General features: G+C 38.7%; 1 protein-coding gene across 5 annotated transcripts in view; it reads right to left on the reverse strand.

The window, feature by feature from the left end:
* Positions 1-21,125, reverse strand: part of bcas3 (BCAS3 microtubule associated cell migration factor) — a 391,310-nt gene that overhangs the window by 318,987 nt on the left and 51,198 nt on the right. For all 5 annotated transcript variants that reach the window (XM_040130737.1, XM_040130738.1, XM_040130736.1 and 2 more), the window contains 2 exons: positions 20,104-20,274; positions 10,885-10,978 (listed from right to left, as the gene is read on the reverse strand). In XM_040130737.1, coding sequence (XP_039986671.1) covers positions 10,885-10,978; positions 20,104-20,274 — 265 coding nt within the window. The remainder of the gene's footprint in view (positions 1-10,884; positions 10,979-20,103; positions 20,275-21,125) is intronic.

Here is a 21,125-nt window from a genome sequence, read left to right on the forward strand (position 1 = left end):
TTTGTTGTCTGTCTGTGGTTTCCCAACATGGGACAAACATGTTCTCACAGCAGCTTAGAGATATATTTAACGCCAGGCTTCTTTTGATGCCATGTTTAAAAAGCCCCAAAACAAATTGCTTCCATTCACAATCTCCTGATAAAGAATTTGGGACAATGGTCAGCACTTAATCCCCTTAGTGAGAAAACAGGCAGACAGTGAGGCTGCAGAGGTAAGCTCCTTGCATTTGCATGGTCGCTCTTAAATTTCTCAGAGCTGTGTTCACTTCTGTTAACTAATGGAATCCCTTTAAACATTCACAGCCACTGGTCATAGGTAAGATTTCACAGTGCACCGATTGTCCATTGATTTAAAAGAAAAAAATTGGAAGGGAGCTGTGTGTGTGTGATGAGAAAAGGAGTGAGACCATCCTTTCCCATTAAGGCTGCATGAGTAAATTCAGTTAATTAAAATTTAGGTTTTTGTACAACTCTCTGGTATTGCAAAATCAATATTTCTTTATTATAACACTATTATTTTGTTAATCTCTGTCAAACTAACAATGCTGTGGTCCATCTGGCAAGTTAACTCAAAATCATGAGTCACAAACATTAATATAAACTGAAACGTGGACATGCGTGCATGCTGAGTGGCTGGAGGGTCTAGCAGTTATGACAGCCATGCAACTGGTGCTTGTCTGGTTTTCTTTTTTTTGTACGCAAAACACTGGCAGTCTTGTAATGGCTGATACAGAACACCACGTATTATTCTAATTATTGGTGACACTTTATTTTCAGTCCCCCCTATATAAACATGCAATAAATTGTTTATAAGACATTATAATGTAGTTATACTCAGCCATAACCACATTTTAACTGCTTATGGAGAGTTATTTTATATTTTGTGTTTTACTATATTTTCATTCATTACTATATTGTCATGCATCATCCTGTGGCCTCCACTTATGGGTACCCATAGGAGGCTTTACAGTTATAAACAAATACATTACTAAACATCTACTAACCACTACATTATTGTATCCTATAAACCATAAATAGATAGCTAAAATGTCTAATAGCTAAATTTGGGGACTTAAAATAAAGTGTTGCCCATTATTTGTCTTTCTAGCAGCAAGAGCTAAGGATGTTAGTCTGTTGTTAATTTAACATTTTGGTCCAAAGCAAAATAAATATATTATATTAAATATTGAGATCAAGTAGCCAAATAACCATGAAATTCTTGTGTATTGGAGGATAAATGTCCCAAAGCCCAATGTTTTAATGACCTCCTGACCTTTCTTGTACTGCAAACACATGGCCCAAAATTCCACTTAGATGTAAGAAATGTCAAAATTAAATGGGAAGATCATCACCCAGAGGATGAACATATTCATTTTGAACATTTGGAGCCTTACTCTAACACCACCCTCAGACTAAAATGTTGACATTTTAAACAAGAGATCTTATGATCTAGTTGACAGATTGACTCATTCCTATGAAAAAGGTTCTCATTGGGAGCATATGCTGCAAAAGCTTTTCGGCCTGCTTTTTTCAGCCTGCCAGGCCCATAGAGCATGAGCACTAGCTACCTTGCTTGACTTCCTGTTGACTCCCTGAACACAAGAATGGCATGAAATAATTTGCTGTTACTGCTGTTTTAGACTCTCCAAATTTTATTTGTCTGAATGGATCAAATTCTAATAAAAAGACTGATTTTCAGAGATTTGTAACACTCAGAAGAATGCATTTATCGTTTTCCAGCCACTCCATTTGTGATGATAACATATGGGATTTCACAGCACTGACTGTAGCCACTACGCCAAAATCGCCTCAAAGTCCAGCACGATTCGGGGGGGGGGGGCTTGGGGGATAAACCCTTTTGATTCTACTGACTCACTGGTCCTTCCTCAAGGAGTAGCAGATTTGTCAGTAAGTTATTTTTCTATCCAAACCCTTTTTATTTTGGCGTACAATAAAGCTCTGTGGGCCACTCGAGGCTTTTACACTTATAGTATGTATAAATGAAAATGTAGGTTTAATTTGTATAAAGCAAATCAAAAATGAAATAAAATTGCAAATTGAGATTTTTAGGCCATGTCACTAATCTCTAAATCCTTTCCATGGACACTGCTGCCAAAACAAAGAAACCAGTCCTCAATTCATGGGAACAAGAAACTTAACGACTCACCTCTTCCCCACCAAACCACCCACATATGCGCATACTGTAAAGAAGTTACAAATTACCTGCGTGTTACCACAGTGTGTGGGATGTGAATGACTCCACACTGCTGAGGTGTCTGCTGTGTTGGTGAGCGTAAGGCATGATGGGAGCCGGCTAGTCTTTCTCAGCCAAGATTTCCAGAGGCCCTGAGTCATGGTCACTGCCTGGCCCACTTACTCTCCTTAGCTCTGGCCATGTTACCTCTTTATCACAGATAATTCTTTCTTTTACATTATTATTTTACTCTGCTTTTTGGGGTTAGACTGGACTAATGTAAGTAATCTGCCTTCAACACTCATTAACATAAAATGCAGCCACTTTGTAGATACTTGTTTATTCAGTGTTTCTCACTGTCAGTGGATGGATATCATCACCTCGTGGTGATGTCTCTGTTGTGGGCTTCACTTTTTCACGTGCATCTGACATGGCTAATATTTCAAAAATTTTATTGGTCTTTTTGATAACCAGAGTTAGATTGTCTGGCAGTGCATAATTTTGCATCTATGTTTCTTATCTAGCTAAAATGCTGTTTACAGTGCAATTACGCAGACATCCACAGAGGCAAAAGACAAAAACCTTGCTTTTCACGGCTATTCAACACTTCTGCTCAGTGCTGGTTTTACGTGCAGAGACTCAGGAAATGAACTATGAGTTCACATGTTCTTGTCGTTGGGATGCTGTGTCTGAATAATGGAACTGTTTTAAGTTGATAAATGAATAAACACAGGTAGGACATGTTTCTCCAATGTAACATTTCACCAATATAACATGGCTGAAATATATCCATAAACCCCATTGGAGAAACACTACACTACAGACACTACTTGATCACAATTATACCATCAGATTCCCAATACTGAATCCCACTTGTGGCTGAGGATCCATTTGTCTGAGTTTCTTGACCATATGTTCAGTAATGAATATAATTCAGTAATATTTAAAAATATAAACGCAAAAGGCTGGTGTTCCTCTTCTCTATCAAAGTTATTAAAGTAATGCTCTGCTCTGCATGTCAGACCATCATTACGTTGACAATGTTATTGCAGTACCCAACAAATGGGGTGGTTGTGTGGGTGGGGTAACCTATATTAGCCTATAAAGTTATATAATTATTATTTAACTTTGCAGAATCATATATTTCTCTTGTGCCCCACAAGCACAGATTCTGTAAATGGTTTCTGGTTCATGGCCAGGAAGTTAGAAATAGGGGACTTATAACGTTAACAACTAACTCGGTACAAAAGCAAGCAGTAAAAGTCATAGGTCACACAGAGCCGAGTGCTTTCTGATTGTGCTTAATAGCCCGCTTCATAATATAGAATTAGGTAATTTTTACAAATTCCACCAGTGGGTATGCGGAATAATTAAAAATTAAGTACAGGGTCTTAGTTGAAGGTTTGCCTTATATGTTCATCCAAAAACTATTGAAACTTTTTTTTTTAAATTATTGGATGAATTGGTCCTTTGAGGGCTGTCAAGCTATTCATTGATGTTGATTTATTCCATAATAGGAAACCGCACCATGTCCACTGGTGAATCCATATCCCACCTAGAAGGGCACTGAGAGCGCAGAACTCAGAAAGAAGGCAAAAATGTCAAACACTATACACGTCACTAAAAATGAGACATAATGATTGCCATTAGCATTATCATTAAGATCACCCAACAACATTAGTATTGGTAATATGTTGAGTCAGATAACAACCAATGTTGTCCCCTGTCAAAATACTGAAAAGTAGCTGTTGTAAATCACATCAGAGCTGACTGTAAGTGCTAATTACTGTCTTGGTGTGAAAGCACAACTCAATCCATGCTAAATGCGTGGCTATAAATGTGTGGCCGAGTGAAGCTGCTGCTTGTGTGTGGGAATTCCCCTCATGTTCAACGTGTGCGTGTGGGTCCAGGGTTTTTCAGAGACAGCCTGGTTTCTTTCACACATCAGTAAGATGTAGAGACAGAGTTATTACACCACGGAGAGCTGCCTTCATGGCACAGCTGCCTCAATGGTCAGGCTCAACGGGCCAGGCTATTCATTAGACTGGCCTGTTACTAAACCAGGGATATGGTTCATGGGACAGTTTCGTGTGGAGAGAGATTCAGTCTTGATTCATCTGCCATTACTCCTGGCTTTTATGGGGTATTCAAAACTTCCATATTCAGAACATTTAGACAGCTGCACAAAAATCAAGTTGGGAATCTGCAGCAGCATAACGGTTTTGTGAGACTGAAAAAGGTAATGAAAGAGACTGTTCACAGCACAAGCGTGGAAGTATACCTGTATCCACATTAAACACAAATTATTTGACTGATTCATGGTCAAAATACATGCAATAAGATATGTTTTGAAGGAAACGTAATAGCAATCGGATTACATTTTCTATTAACATAATGAGGATGTTGCTTCTGAACATAATCCAGCCAGCGATTATGTGGCTAGATGTATGTAACTGGGAATTGGGAAAACTATTTTGTAATATATAAACATAATTTCTAGGAGACAGGGTTGCCTGACAGTACCCAAGTTTACACAGTGTTATGGGTTTAAGAGAAGCTGACCAAACCCACAATTCTAGAGTAACCACTACTTTTCTGCAGTGGTGGAAACTAGTAACTAAATACATTTACTAAAGTACTGAACATTTTTTAGCTACTTGTATTGTTTCTATATTGAATATTGTTCTGCTACTATATACTTCTACTCCGTTAAATTTTAGGGAGAAATTTTGTACCTTTTACTCCATTACATTTATTTGATAGCTGTAGTTACAAGTTACTTAGAAGATTAAAGGCTCTTTCCCACATACATCTCTTACGTAAATGTGACAACAATTTCTACTGTATGATTGAGTGTTCAGTTTCCATTTATTTAAAAGTCATTATGGCAATCCTAGTACCTTGGACTTTCAACATGGCACAAGTCTGAATTGAATGCCGTCTGTAAAGGCTACAGTAAAGGCTAGGCACAAGACACACAAAAGCAGAGTAAAACGTGCACAGAGAGATTTTTCACATAATTTTCATCATCTATGGTCAGGAAATGAATCAGTGTAATAAACTATGAAACACTTTAAATTGTTCATTGTGCTTTCCATAAAACCTGCAGTCTAACAAAAAATGCTATTATAAAAACAAAAACTGTAAAATAAACAAAATAAAAATACTAATACTGTGTAATCGTATCCTATTTAATTTCTTTGACACCTGATACTTAATGATAAATAATATTGTAATTGCATCTTTACTTAAAAGAGTGCTTCACTCCCTTATCTTCAACTGATGTTCAATTCTAGTATCTTTTTAGTAAAAAGTTATAATTATACATTGTCAACTGTACAGTAAATCAAAATGTAGATTAAATGATTTTGTTGTAGCTGAAAATCATGCAAAAGAGGTGGGAATGCTTTTTCAGCCCTGAATAAGGTCTTTACAGTTTCCTCCCAGGCTGCACTGGGTACTAAGAACTACCACCCATTAGAGGGTGGGGAAATCTGTATGTAGCCTAAGAGGCAAAACCCAAGTAACAGTCCACGATGCAGCTCTTAAAGCTTATTGCTATGAGCTTATAGTATTAATTAAAGGTGAGCCAAAAAGGTGCTTGTCAACATTTTTAGGGCTGCAACTAGTAAATATATTGATAATTAACTAAATTGAAAATAATTTCGTCAATTAATCTCTTAGTCATGTGGCCTAAAAAATGTGAGAAAATTGTGAAAAATGTCTGTTACAATTTCCTTAATCTCAAGGTGAAGTCGACTAATGTCTTGTTTTGTCCTATGAGTCAAAAACCCCAAAACATTCAACTTAAAATCCCTAGATTTGAGAAGTCAGAACTAATAGAGAATGTTTGGTATTTTTGCTTGAAAAGTGACTTAAGCAGTTAATTATCAGAAATATAGTTGCCAATTAATTTTTCTGTCCTTTGTCCAATCAATTAATTGACTCATTGTTTCAGCTATAAACATCTTTATCTACTTCTCGCTTCTTTGGGGGATTTTGGCAGCTGAACAGGATACTGTTCACAGAGATTTCAGTGAGTAAATCGAACTGTAACTAAGGGGGAAACATGCTCCCAAACCGAATTGGAAATTAAGTCCTTTTGATCATATTTAAAAATATGATGCATTTTAATAGATTAAACTACCAAACAGTACATCAAGTAGTATTAGCTCCATACTGACAAGCTACAATGTTAAAATGCTGCTTCCACATTATGACATCACTTACAATGATATAACGTTATATATATAATTCAACACTCTAAAATGAGCTATTTTCCATAATTAATACTTTTAGGGTTTTTTTGTAATTTCAATTAAGTTAAATTTTAATTACGGGACTACAACTTGTAATGAATATGTTTACTTTGTGGTGCTGCTACTTTTACTAGGTATGTGAATACTTCTTCCACCACTGCATGTAAAACACTTGATCCTTATCAGACTGAGTAGGACTGAAGAGAAAGAGTTCTGAGAGAATAAAAAACCAGAGGGTGCTGCCTTGCATGGTTGCTGGATCAATCACTCCATCTAGTGCCACTCATAGTCAAAAGAAATGCACAAGTTGTTGGACAATATATCTGCCATCAAAACATGAGTGTATTTTGACCTTGGCATCGTACCTATTAATCAAGTCAAGGATCGTTAAGGACGAGTGAAGAGGACGAGACGAGAAAGAAAACAAGCACACACACATTGCAGCTGTTAAAGAGAGTGCTTTGCCACTGCACTTCATCTGCGTCCCTCTAATTACACCACTAGGAATAGATCCACAGATCCACCGAAGCACCGCAAAGCGCCAGCCGCCACACCAAGAACTGGCGGCCACCATTCCGCCCTCTGTAGAGGCTCCAACACACACAAGCCACTGGGGTTTCTTACATAACTCTTCCCAGCCAAGACTTCTGGGCTATCCAGGCTCTGTTTGAGTCATATCATTGTATCCTGGTAAGTCTATCTTTCTTGTTTCTCCCATGTTGAGCTTGACCGCTGTGAAGGGAGCCTCAATAGAGCCAGGAAGGTAGTTCAGTAAAAGTCACTTCCCCTGACTCCTTGGAAAGAGTTCACTTAGAGCCAGACCAATGAACCCGTCACTCAAGATTTGGGTTCTGATGAAATCAAGAGGCCTCTAATTATGGGACACTTCACAACAGGCAGCTTAGAAATGAAAATGGATAAAAGAATAAACAATGATGAAAGGAATCCTGAATTCAGAACTGTGGAAAAGATGACTTTCTATGCTTGTGTTAAGCTTCATCGTAATCTCATTACACGCCCTAACTGCAGTAAAAAAAAAAACGGGAAATCTGTATTTTTGGTTACACTTCTAGTGCTGTTTGGTTGTAATTTAAACATTTATTAGTCCTTTAGATTTGGCTCAGAGTAAATGAATCATAATGATTAAAAGTGAGTTTGGAATTCTCAAGTTGACCTTGCCCTGTGGAAAATGTCACAAGGGAATCTGTCTGCTTGCTGTCTCAGCATCTAACAATACACTGAAACTAACCACCAGATGCACTGCACTTTGCTATGCTGAGAGTGTACTTCTATAAGAGATGAATGTCACTGATGACACCATTAATCGCACTTTTTTGTTGAAATGAAGCTGACCAAAAAGACTTGGGTCTGAACTAGCCGCCTCTAAATGTAACAACATTATTCATTTTCCTCGGAGCTCTGTTTTTTTCTCCACTAGCAACCTTGTTAGATAGTAGTAGTTCACCAAAAAATTGAGCTTCCCTGCACAGTCTTTCCCTCCTGAGCTGTGATGGAAGGACAGTAACACAAAGAAGGAATTTTGTACCAAAAAGACTGAAACTTTGGAAAATGTCAAATAATAATTTGTCTTAAACCGACAGCTGAAGCCTCATATTAGCTACAGATAACCGTAGGAATGTGTTTTTACACAGAACAAGGACTATGCATTTTGCCTTCCACTACTTACAATGAAATTGATTTGGGAATGGGTCTCTTCAGGGCTAGGATGAACAGGAGGAATGATTACAGCAAGCAAAAGCTATTGCAATGTTCATATGGGAACTAGACAATTTTTTTAAACAGACTTGAAAAATCACGGACCTGTCCTTTAAGAAATGTCCTTCTGTGTGTGGCTCATCCGTTAACAACAACAAAGTCATACCTCCAATTCTTCCATCTAAACTGTTGGCTACTCGTGTTACCGTATATGTGCGAAACAAAATAAATGGTTTGTTCGAATTTACTATATGAACAAACATTACTCAATTTCTAAATGTGTAGTTTGTAGTTTACAGTTCACACTGTACAAATTCAGCTTTACAGGTACTTGATAGCATCTTTTCTGTTTTAATGTTTCTTACAACTCTCAATGGCTAGTTAGGCAACACCCTGTCACTGGTTACCGAATGATTATGAAAACTGTTGCAGTGTTGGCAACTCAAAATATCTGATTGGATGACTGAATTCACATTACATCATATCACTAACAGTGATGCATTGTGCTTCAGAGCAGTTGGACGCGATCCACAATGTTAGATCAGCAACAAATCAATGTCCACTTTAAGTGTTTATTCTGAACTTTCCTTTTGAGCATTGTCTCTCTATGAATGAATATCCGAGAGGTAAAACCTGTAAGGTTGAGAGAAACAAAGGCACCTTCTACAGATGTCAATATCACCATTAGTTATTTAAACTTTTAGCACTATGTTTAGTTCTTTAAGAAACTGAAGGGCTACAACTGGTAGATATTAAAAAGAATCTCATTAGTTAATAGAAGAAAACATTTCCTGAGCCACATTTTAAGTATTTCAATGTACTTTAAAGCAGATTTTGTGCCATTAATCGTACTGAAATTAGTTGCTATTTGTATGTGATATTTGGTGAGATGAGGGTGGGAGAAGATGGGCATTTGAACACCATGTCTTGTCTGTCTTTGTTTTCAATATCATCCTGTTCCTTCTCAGACGGAGCTGCAAAGCTTAGTCATAAGTCTGGGTAAGTGAAGGATTCTTGGGGCTTGGAAGTCATGGGGTAAGAACCATCACTCAACAGCTCCTTTATTAACTGCACATGCACACACAACACACATGGCATAAAATACATGAACACACGCTTACTCACATACACAAAACAGGAGTAACGGGGACATACACAAGCTAACAAATCCAGCACACGGACTGACAAGGTAGCTTGTTCACACTTACAAAGCATCTACTGTCCCTTTTCTTTTTGAGTTTGAGGTCAGCATTGCTAAGAAAGTGGGAAAGGACATACTGAAGTAAAATACTCACACCGATACATTACTCCATGAGTACATCATCACAGCTTTGAAAAAAATAAACATTTTAGATTTTTTCATCCGTCTCAAGGACCAGTTGGTCACTTGAGTGACCTTTATATAACAGAAACTTAGGTGGAAATGGAAAAAGAAATGGAAAGAACAAAACCTACAAACCTTCTAATCCCTAGATAGTCCAAGAAGGTACTCCAATATAGGGTGTGTATGAAACTCCCACAAATACAACAAGAACAAATATGTGAAGGAATTAAAAACATTTAGCACTAACATAATGATGAGTCAATGCATTCATGTGTAATATCTCTCTAACAGTAAGCTGCCAGCTAGTGTCACCCTTTGTATAGCAACCTGCACAGATCACTATGAGTCTAAAGGAAAAAAGTATATGTTGTCAGCGCACATGTGGACTGGACTACTACGTAGATACCTGAGATTGAAGACTGTCTGAGCTCCGCATTACAAGCTCATAATAAGCCCATGTAAAATTGCTACATTTCAACTGTGCTGCCATCTGATTTATAGTCACAGTACATGCGCTGGAGGACTGCTCGATAGAAGTTTTGTAGAAAACACTTTCAGTCTGGGCAGACTGATTGTAACACTTGTTAAGCCTGGGATGGAGCTTAGTCTAAAGGCTAGCCTGAAATAAGACTCATCTGGATGGATAAGTTACTGTAAAGATGAATTGAAGCATCAAATTGAACTGAGAGGAAAGGAATTAGGAGCTGGGATATTCAAAAACATGCACGTCTTTCATATAATCTTAAATAAGCCCATTTGCAATGTTTTTCCAAGTTTTGTTCAACTGGTTTAAGATCTTTTGAATTATGAAGAGTTATCAGATGTTAATATACCTGACCCTGCATGAAAAAAAGACTTATCATCCATAGCCAAAGCCTTTCATAACCCCTCTCATTAATTAGGTTACATTATCCAACTAGAAATGTTTTTTTTATATATATATAAAAACCTAATAAGCGGATTTGTTATACTGCGTTTCTCATTTATCCAAAAGGAAATGATGTAATCTCTCCTGCTTTCTGTCTTCCCAACTTGCATCGAGCACTTTAGCTTGTTCCTCAAAAATAAATGTGTTTGTGTGTCATAGGCTAATTTTGTGGGACAAATTTCAGACTAAAGACCAGTTAACTGGGGATGGCTTGCCCAATTGGGGATAAAGTCTGTGTCCCCATTTGGGAAAAAGCTGATTTTTGGTTCAGTGGTTAAGGTAAAGGTACGGGTTAGGGTTAGGCAAGTAGTGGTTAGGGTTAGAGTTAGGGTCAGTCTCCAGGAAGTGAATGCAAGTCTATGTAATGTCCCCAAAAGTGACCAAGGTCAACATGGCTGTGTATATGTGTGTGTGTGTGTGTATGAGTGACTGAGTGAGTGACTGGGTGTGCAAGTGTGTCTTACCGCTGGGGTTGAATTGCATACAGGATATGGGTTTGTCATGAGCTGGGAAGTGAGCCACCACTCCCTCTCCGTCCGAGTCCTCACTCACCACGACCTAGGTGCGCGCACACACACACACAGACACACACACACAAACACACAGACACACACACCGCCACCACACGCACACACAGACGTACACACAGACGTACACACATACACACACACCACCACCACCACCACCACACACACACACACACACACACACACACACACACACACACACACACACACACACACACACACACAAAGAAAGTCCAAATCATTTTCTAAAAATGTGAACATTAAACCTAGAATGGGACCCCCCCCCCCGAAGGATTTTTCTTCACATTTTGGTTTGGCCTGATATCATCACCACACTCAGCAGTGTTCTTTGACATCACTCTACAGTTAAATAGCTTGAGGTTAAATTCATTTCTGAATGTGCCATTGCCCTCTTGTGGATAGAAAATAATTAGCATTTTACCTAATAGGCAGGAAACAAAGACAAACAAAAACTTTGGTTAAAATCTCTCTCTTGCGCTGCATCAAAAAAATTATGAATCATCAAAATCTGTTAGTGCTGGTCCTTCAGTAAAAGGCTATACTGACACCAGTGAGGATGCGGTGTGATCCTAAAAAAGAGATGAGAACATGGACAAATTTACTTTGACAATAATTTGGCTTTTCACATTTGGGTTTGACAATACCCCATGACGACGGGTTTTCCCGTAAATAGGAAGAAACTGGTATCATCTGACATTGGCGTGCTATTTATAAAAATTGGCTCAGAAAATAAAATTGTAAGTCACTTAAGACAACAAGAGGCAGCTCCTAAATCTGTGTATGAATCTAACAAAGGCTGAGCCGAGACCAGGAGCTGTCACAAAGACAGATTAGACATAAGCCTAGACATGAGGCCACTTTGTGCATGAGTGTGCGTGCAAGAAAGAACATATACACAGGGTTAAATCTGGCCCCTGTATTGCATTAATGATGTCAGGAAGGCTGGTTGAGCATTAACTAACTTAACAAAACTAGTCCAAACAAGAAACCGCCTCTAAAAACCAAATGGCTTCGTCTCAGACTACAAGCAAGAAAATAAGCAGAAAAAAAATAGAAGAACAGAAAGAAGGAAAGAGGCTGGTGACATGAAGCAGATCACTTTTATTGCACTGCAGGCAGACAATGTTGTTCTGTGAGGGAATCCTGCTGGAGCCCTTTGAAACAAGAGTGTCCTCCAGAGAACCGAGCCTGTTACACAGGGAAGAGTGTGTGTGCGCCTGTGTGTTATGAAGCTGCTGTTCCAAATAAGGAATTTCAAAGCCTGGAAGGGATGGGAATATCCTGAACTACCACACTGACACAGGAACTCACCTCTATCATATTCCTGCCTTTTCCCATTTCTCTAAAAATCACATCCCAAACCCCCATCTTGTTTCAGTCTCTCTGCTTCCTCCTACCCTCCTACGGCTCCCTTCACCCTCCATTTCTCCTCTAGTCCTAGCTTTCCCACCCCTGCCTTCCTAGCCTAGTCAGTGTTTATGGCCAGTGTTTGGTTACAGTGTGCCGGCTGGTGACAGAGTGCAGGCCTGCTTCTGAAGGCTTAGGTCTAGCTCATAAGACAACTCATTGGCTACAGGGCGGCTATGTCACTGTGTAAGAGAGAAGGCAGTGTGTGTGTGTGTGTGTGTGTGTGTGTGTGTGTGTGTGTGTGTGTGTGTGTGTGTGTGTGTGTGTGTGTGTGTGTGTGTGGTGACTACATAACTGACAAACTGTACTATTTATGCTAACATGCCTCATTGAACACATGACAGCTACTGCAGTATGATTAATCATGATTTAGAGTGGGTGAGGAGAATTACGGGATAAAACTTTTTAACATTTCTGTAGACTTAAGGGGGATCCTGTTGAAGGTAACTGGCATAGTTCAAACTGTGACCAGGGTCAGACCAATATAATTGAATCAAAATGAAGCACTAGCTACTCTGTTTTGGCAGGGTTTCAGTGCTGTAAGGCTAGGACATTAAGTGGAAGGCTTAGATATGATATAGGAAATGTATGTATGGATTTCACAATAATTGGTAATTCACACAACTGGAATAACCAATTCAATAGCCTACATTTACTGCTTTTGCCTCCTTTGGACACCTCACATTCGAGGATTTTTTCAGATAAGCTGCGGGACAAATTGGACAAAAATTCATAAAAATATCAGAGGGAAGTAAAAAATGTCAAATTGCCCACAAACTGACAGGAATTGATCAACAAATGTGCAAAACCCATTTCACATGTACAAATGGATCCACAAACGCATAAATGTTTAAAGAGTAAGTTATGGTTATTTGAAAATCACTCCGTATTTTTGTGGATATGATTTTACAATACACAAATAAAAAAAATTATGTTTGTGCATATTGAAATATTTGTGGATCATGGTACATATTTGTGGATTGTCTTCTGTGGGTTACAAATACCATATTTCTTCAAATGCCGACCGGGGCCTTTATTTACCTCAATTGCAGAAGGTACCAGGCCCTTATTTGAAGTAGGGTTGTATTAGAGACAGGCCTTTTTTCAAATCCTAAGTATTATTCGTCGGATTTTAGTACAAAGCCTCATTTCGATCTGCTAACCTGTGCCCTGTTAAAGTTACTGCATTACACTGGTAACATAAACTAAACACTTCCTGTAACTGTTTCAAATTAAAAGCTCCCTCGCGTTTCAGTCGACAATACACCTTAATTTCTTAACAGGGCTTTTACTGTGAAGCATTTGCAGGCATACCATGTGCAACAACAGCCAGGGGGATTAAAGGATGAAAAAGCAACATGGATCAGAATGAATGAATCAAACGCCACCATTGTGCCCACACCGTGTTGAAAACAGCACAATAATATTGTTCAATGTATTAAATTAAAGGGGTAGAAATGTACAATATGCTTAACCGGCATGCAAATTATATGACAGGCACCAGGAGTTTATCAACCCTTAATTTTTTTCCCAGGCCTGTATTTGGAGGCCAGCCTTTATCTGTTCATGTCAACCACACCCCCTGGTCATTATTGGACCCAGCTTTTAATTGACTACCGGTTTCTATTTGCAGGAATAATAAGTCCAATAAAAACAGTTTCGGAAATACCCAAAACCAGGCCATCTGCCACCAACAATTGTGCCACGGTCAATGTCACTGAGATCACATTTTTTCCCCATTCTGATGTTTGATGTGAACACTAACTGAAGCTCCTGAACTGCATCTGTTGCCATGTGTTTTCCTGATTGCATAATTACATGAATAAGAAGGTGTACATGTGTTCCTAATAAAGTGCGCAGTGAGTGTATGTACCTATGTGGGTCAGTGTAGAACATTGTGGTTAAGGAGAATGCACCCAAATCCTTCACCTTTGTATTGTGGACTGGAGTTAACCACATGTTTAGTGCAACATACAGCAAATCTTGTAGATAGTAAATAGCAAAACAAATGATAGAAAATAACCAGCAACAACCAATCTGAGAGGGTGTCTTTCTATGTATTTTAATAATTCATAACAAACACACAACAAACAGACTTTTTATTTGTAACTTTAACTTCAACAATAATTCTAATTCTACCTGGATGGTAATATTATGATGGGGGATGCTAGCAACTAGTGTGTGTGTGTGTGTGTGTGTGTGTGTGTGTGTGTGTGTGTGTGTGTGTGTGTGTGTGTGTGTGTGTGTGTGTGTGCATGCGTGCGTGCGTGTGTGTGAGTGCATGTGTTTCTATGGTTGTATGGACAAATTTTGGTTTGAAAAAATCATTTTTAGAACATTTTTGGCACAATGAGGACATTTTGGCCAGTCCTCACAACTTCAAAGAGCTTTTTGAGGATTAAGACTTGGTTTCAGAGTTAGGGTTAGAATAAAGTTTAGGTTAGTGTTAAGGATAGAATTATGTCATGTACTATCATTTAGTAAGTACAGCAGCAGCAAACATGGCTGAAAGTGAAAGTCGGGGTACTGACTGCTCCCCTACGGAGAAGAAAAGCAATGGTTTTGGTAGTGTGGAAGTAGTTTGGTAAAAAAAAGTAGTAGTAAAAAGTAAAATCTTCAGCAGACCACAATAATACGTAAGCAGTTTAAGAGGGTAGGTACAGCAAAAGGGAGCAAAACAAAAAAATGTTACCATCTCAAGCAGGAACACCCAGTTCAGATGGGAGGAACCAATTACAATGTGAGGAGAGTGCAACAGCTAATAAGTCCAAACAACCAACCTGGCAAAAATACAATACGCAGCATAGCATAACCAAATTGTTGGTAAATTGTACACATGAAAGCAAAAGCAGATGTTGTAAAGAAATCACCAAAGTTGCTGAAAAAACAGACATATCAGACAGATGGCAGAAACTTTAGGATTGGCCAAATCAACAGTTTCGTACATTCTTAAAAAGAATTAATGCACTGGCGTGCTCAGCAACACCAAAAGGCCTGGAAGACAACGGAAGACAACTAAAGTGGATAATCGAAGAATACTTTCCTTGGTGAAGAAAAACCCCTTCAAAACATTTAGCCAGATCAAGAACACTTAAGAGGAGGTAGGCATTTCATTGTCAAAGTCTACAATCAAGAGATGCCTTCATGACTATAAATACAGACGGTTTACCACAAGGTGCAAACCACTGGTAACACTCAAGAACAGAAGGGCCATTTTAGACTTTGCCAAAAAACATCTGAAAAAGCCTGCCCAGTTCTGGAGCAAGATTCTTTGGACACATGAAACTGATATTAACTCTTACCAGAATGATGGGAAGAGAAGAGTATGGAGAATAAAAGAAACAGCTCACGATCTAAAGCATACCACATCTGTCAAACATGGTGGAGGCAGTGTTATGGCATGGGCATGTATGGCTGCCAGTGGAACTGGGTCACTGGTGTTTATTGATGATGTGACTGCTGATAGAAGCTGCAGGATGAATTCTGAAGTTTATAGGGCTATACCATCTGTTCAGATGCTGCAAAACTGATAGGACAGTGATTCACAGTACAGATGGATAATGACCCAAACATACTGAGAAAGCAACCCAAGAAATTCTCTAGGCAAAGCAATAGAATATTCTTCACTGGCCAAGTCAGTCACCTGATCTCAACCCTACTGAGCATGCTTTTTACTTACTGAAGTCAAAGCTGAAAGATCCACAAACAAGCAGCAGCTAAAGGTGGCTGCAATAAAGGCCTGGCAAAGCGTCTCAAAAGCAGACACTCAGTATTTGGTGTCGCCCATGGGTTCCATAAATCGGGAAAAGGATTTTCATCCAAGTAATAAAAATAATGCTTATGTTTATAATTATGTTGGTTTGTCCAATTGCTGTTGAGCCTTTGAAAGTGAGTTCATACAATATTATTATTTTTTAAACCCCTTGAATTAAGGTTGAAAGTCTACATTTCAACCACATCTTGATGCCTTCATTACAAATCCATTGTAGTGGTGTACATAGGCAAAATTACAAAAATTGTGTCACTGTCCAAATACTTATTGACCTAACTGTATCTGCCAAGTACTGTGAAAAACTGTATGCAGGTGTACCGAGGACAACCAGTTCTGTTTTAAAGGCAAAGGGTGGTCAAACTAATTATTGATTTGATTTCAATTTTTTTGGTTTACTACACTTAAAAAAGCATTCATCACATTGTTTTTGAAAGCATCCTTACTTTACTTTTACTGTGTAACATTTTTGCTCAGAACTGTATGTCTAGTTTGACACATGGTGCACTCTTGAGCTTTGTGAGACGTTACTGCCCAACAGCAGACCAACAGCTGACTGTTTACAGAGCGTCTCTCCTACCGGGGCTGCTAAAAGCTTGGCTGTTAAAATATGCAGAAAACCTAAGTCACACCTTTCAGCGAGTTGTGCAGAGTGAGGTAAATGAGTCTGAGTGTGTCAAAGCCACAGAAAAAAAAAGCCAACCTTGGAGATTTTCCTGTTTCCCACCAAGCCTCAGAGGCCAAAGGTATGTTTATCTGGGTCACACATGACAAGACCAGAGGGGGAAAAAGCCAAGAACAAATTGATACCGATTTAATATTTGGTGTGTGTGTGTGTGTATCCATGCATTATGTATACAGTTAGGTCCATAAGTATTTTGACAGTGACACAATTTTTGTAATTTTGCACTTGTACACCACTACAATAGATAAAAACGAAACGAAACCCTTAGATGTGATTGAAGTGTAGACTTTCAGCTTCAATTTAAGGGGTTTAACAAATATATCGCATTAGTGTCTAGGAATTACAGCCATTTTTATACATAGTTTCTCATTTTGGGAGGCTCAAAAGTAATTGGACAAATGCCTCTCCCAGTGTGGCCTGTTCATTCATTATTTTATGACAAATTAAGCAGATTAAAGGTCTGGAGCTGATTCCAGAGGCAGAGTTATGGCAGGGGTATGTATAGGTGCCAATGGAACTGGGTCACTGGTTTTTATTGATGATGTGAATACTGATTCAAGTTCAGATTCAGCCAAATACTGCAAAACTAATAGGACGGTGTTTCACAGTACAGATGGATAATAACCCAAAACATACTGTGAAAGCCACCCAAGAAATTCTCCAGGCAAAGAAAAGTAATATTCTTCAATGGCCAAGGCAGTCACCTGATCTCAACCCTACTGAGCAGGCTTTTCACTTACTGAAGACAAAACTGAAAGACTCACAAACAAGCAGCAACTGAAGGTTCCTGCAGTAAAGGCCTGGCAAAGCGTCTCAAGGGAAGAAACTCAGTATTTGGCGATTTCCGTGGGTTCCAGAAATCAGGCAGTAAATGACTGCAAAGGATTTTCATCCGAGTATTAAAATAATACTTATATTTATAATTATGTTGGTTTAACCAATCACTTTTGAGCATCAGAAAATGAGGGACTTTGTATAAAAAAAGACTAATTATAGAATGCTTAATGCAATATTTTTGTTAAATCCGAATGAATTAAAGCTGAAAGTCTACACTTTAATCACATCTTAATGGCTCAAATCCATTGTGTTGGTGTACAGAGGCAAAATTATGAAAATTTTGTCACTGTCCAAATACTTATGGACCAGTTGGGGGGAAATATTAGCATTTAGACAGTTAGCCTGTAAATCTGGCATTCAGTTAAACAAGTATGGTTAACTGGTAACAGTTTCTAGTTAACCAGCAAGCAGGATCCAAAAAGGGAACACTGAGTGAGCTCAGACCAGTTTTAGTCTGAGTTTGTGCTGGGATGCAGTGAGGGGGGCTGTCAAGTTTTCAAGAATGTAATCCATCTTTCCCTACCATTCAAGAGTCATAGTGAAACTCAAGGACTAGGCCCATCACATATTTCACATAGTGTAACTTTGCATGAAGATGAAATACTGAAAATATAACCTAACATATATAGTATGAATTAGTAATATTGTACTAACATACAACTATCCTAATCTGAACCACAATGTCTATGTAACTCTACTGGAGTAGCATTCTTCCAAAAGATATTCCCTTATTTGGTGTTTTGATGATGGTGGTGGAGAGCGTTATGTTACATGATGCTCCAGAATCTCCCATAGGTGTTCAGTTGGACTGAGATCTGATGAAGAGCAAAGGCCATAGCATATGACTCACATAATTTTCATATTCATCAAACCATTCAGTAAGCCCATGTGCTCTATGTTAACATTTGTTTCAGGTTTTTCCTTGTCACCTATCTGTACACTGAGTAGTGTTCCAATGTTAATATCAATTACAGTTATGCCAGTTCATCATGCTAAAGATGTTTTTTTTCTATAGATACTTTGCTGAAGTTCATCTTAAAGTTCCTTGAGAGTTTCTAGATGATTCGTGCACACTAATGGCGAGTTATATATTGATTAAAGTACCCAATTCATTGGGGGAACATGAATAGCTGAACCTATTATGGTATAATTTAAAGACCTACTTCATGTACATTATTTCTTTAAGCTACAATCAAATCCATCAGACCAGACAACCTTTCTACAGTCTTCAATAGTCCAGTGCTGATGTTTCTTAGTACCTCACTACAGATGCAGTGACTGCCCACTGTTATAGTCCATGCAGGCAACAGTGTAATACATTCTTTGCTCAGAAATCAGTTGATTTAAATCAAAACAGTAAAATCAGAAAAATTCACTGTCAGACAGTGGACTGCTTGTAATGGCCCAAACCACCCAACGTCTCCCATGTTCATCTGCCAAGTGCGGCCTCCATCCCAGCTGAAGGATTTGTTGAGGTCCATTTATCAGTCACTTTTGAGACTAATTTGGCGATGGTAAACCCTGAAAGTATGACCACTAAACCCCCTAGAAAGTATGACCCATTTTCTGTACTTTAACACCTAGTTTGGACTGCTGTAACTTATCGACTTACTGGCCTGAATCTGGTTGACATTTATTTACTTTGGTGTAATGCTTGAACGGTACTGCATATATTTTCTTCCTCAATACACAGTCAAATATTGCTTTCAAGTGTTTTTTTTTTCTTAAATCTGTATATTCTGCTTTACGTCTTCCCTTGTCTTCCCCTTTTCTACGGCAGTAGTTGCTGAAAGCATTTCAGATTTAAAAACAAAAAGCAAGGTCGTGAACTCAATAAAAAGAACTTTATCTCCCAGCTTTGAAATTTTGAATTAAAAGAATTGACACAAATTTGCACACTTACAAACACTACAACATATCTATATGCTGTTAAATCCAACAGTACTAAAATGGTTTACATGACCATGTTGCACATTTCAATTTTGTGCCTTAAATTATTTTACACACTACAACATGCACAAGTCTGCACTACTTACATTTAATTTGCCAAGAAAAGACAAAAAATTGAAAAACAATTTGATCCACCCTGCCAATAATACCCACAGTCAAGTATTAAAGAAATTAATAAATAGTTTACTGTGTACAATTTTACTGTAAAGTGTCATATAATGCATGTAGACTGCTGTATTGTGTATAACACTGATATTATATGAATTGCTATATCATGAGTGACAGGGTTCTCACTGTTGCCTTGAAAAAAAAATTCCATGACTTTTCAATGACACCCCATGCTGAGATGCCTTCATGCTGTCTTAGTGTCCATAAAGGCTTAACAATCTGTTGTCCATGACAAATTTCAAAGTATAATCACAGTGTACAAATGCCGTATTATTAAATTATTAACAATACCAAGCAAAAGCACAAATACTTGACTAACCTGTCCTTCGCCAACATTTTGTGTGTCGATGATGGTCACTACACCGGGGTTGTGGGGGCTACGGCGACTCGTGCTGTGAGTTGTGCTCTCCTCATCTGGAGAGCCTGCTGGTAGGGTACCTGCCAACTGGGTGACAACTTTACCCACCATTGTCAGACCTGTCTTTAAAGTCTGGAAGAACAAAGAAAATAGATTAGATTTGTGCTTAAAAATTCAACACCTGATATAATATATAACCCAAGTAATATATTATGAATGCATGTGATATACTGTATTTTGTATTTCACATCGTTTGAAACATTTGCTGGCACTGAATGTGAGCAGGAGAGCTGCAGGGGCCATGGGTTAATATGCAATGCTGTGTCTGTGTCTGTGTGTGCATGCAGCATGTTCATGTGATGCCTGCTGATAACTTGTAGTGCTGATGACTTGTAGTACTGTAGCCACATGAGACACCCATGTTTATGCATGTGTGTGTGAGGCTCCTCTGTGTCCGTTTAAGGCCCAGCCAGGGTGTCTGGCTCAAACACACCTCTGTGGCTTGATTGAGGGAAATGGATAGTGCTGCTTAAGTGGAGTCTATCTCACCTACTACACTGTCTTCAGCTAATGGAGTCCAATGCATGTGACTGTGTGTCTTTGTGTGTGTAAGCGCCAAAGGGGCCCCCGGAGAGCCTAATCAGGCATTCAGACTAGGCGGCCCTGTCAATATAGCATGGCGCCTCGCATTTGTTGGGTCTGAAGATCACCCACTGTCTGTCTTTGCCACTTGGCCAGGCACACTTACAGTGTCTGCTGCCTGTGTGTGTGTGTGTGTGTGTGTGTGTGTGTACACCTGCATCTGTGTGTATGTGTAAAATTCAACAAGAGGCATCAATTATTAAGTGAGGCGTTTGGCTCCTAATTGATCAACACTAATGTGTTTTCTAATCACTGCTGTTGTGGAGTTCTTAGTGGCAGTCCAAACAGGGTCTATTGATCTGCCGGGGGAGAGGGGGAGTCTGGAGGCAGATGATGTCTGA

Source organism: Xiphias gladius, chromosome 7 (assembly GCF_016859285.1).
Source record: "Xiphias gladius isolate SHS-SW01 ecotype Sanya breed wild chromosome 7, ASM1685928v1, whole genome shotgun sequence".
Classification (NCBI taxonomy): Eukaryota; Metazoa; Chordata; class Actinopteri; order Istiophoriformes; family Xiphiidae; genus Xiphias; species Xiphias gladius.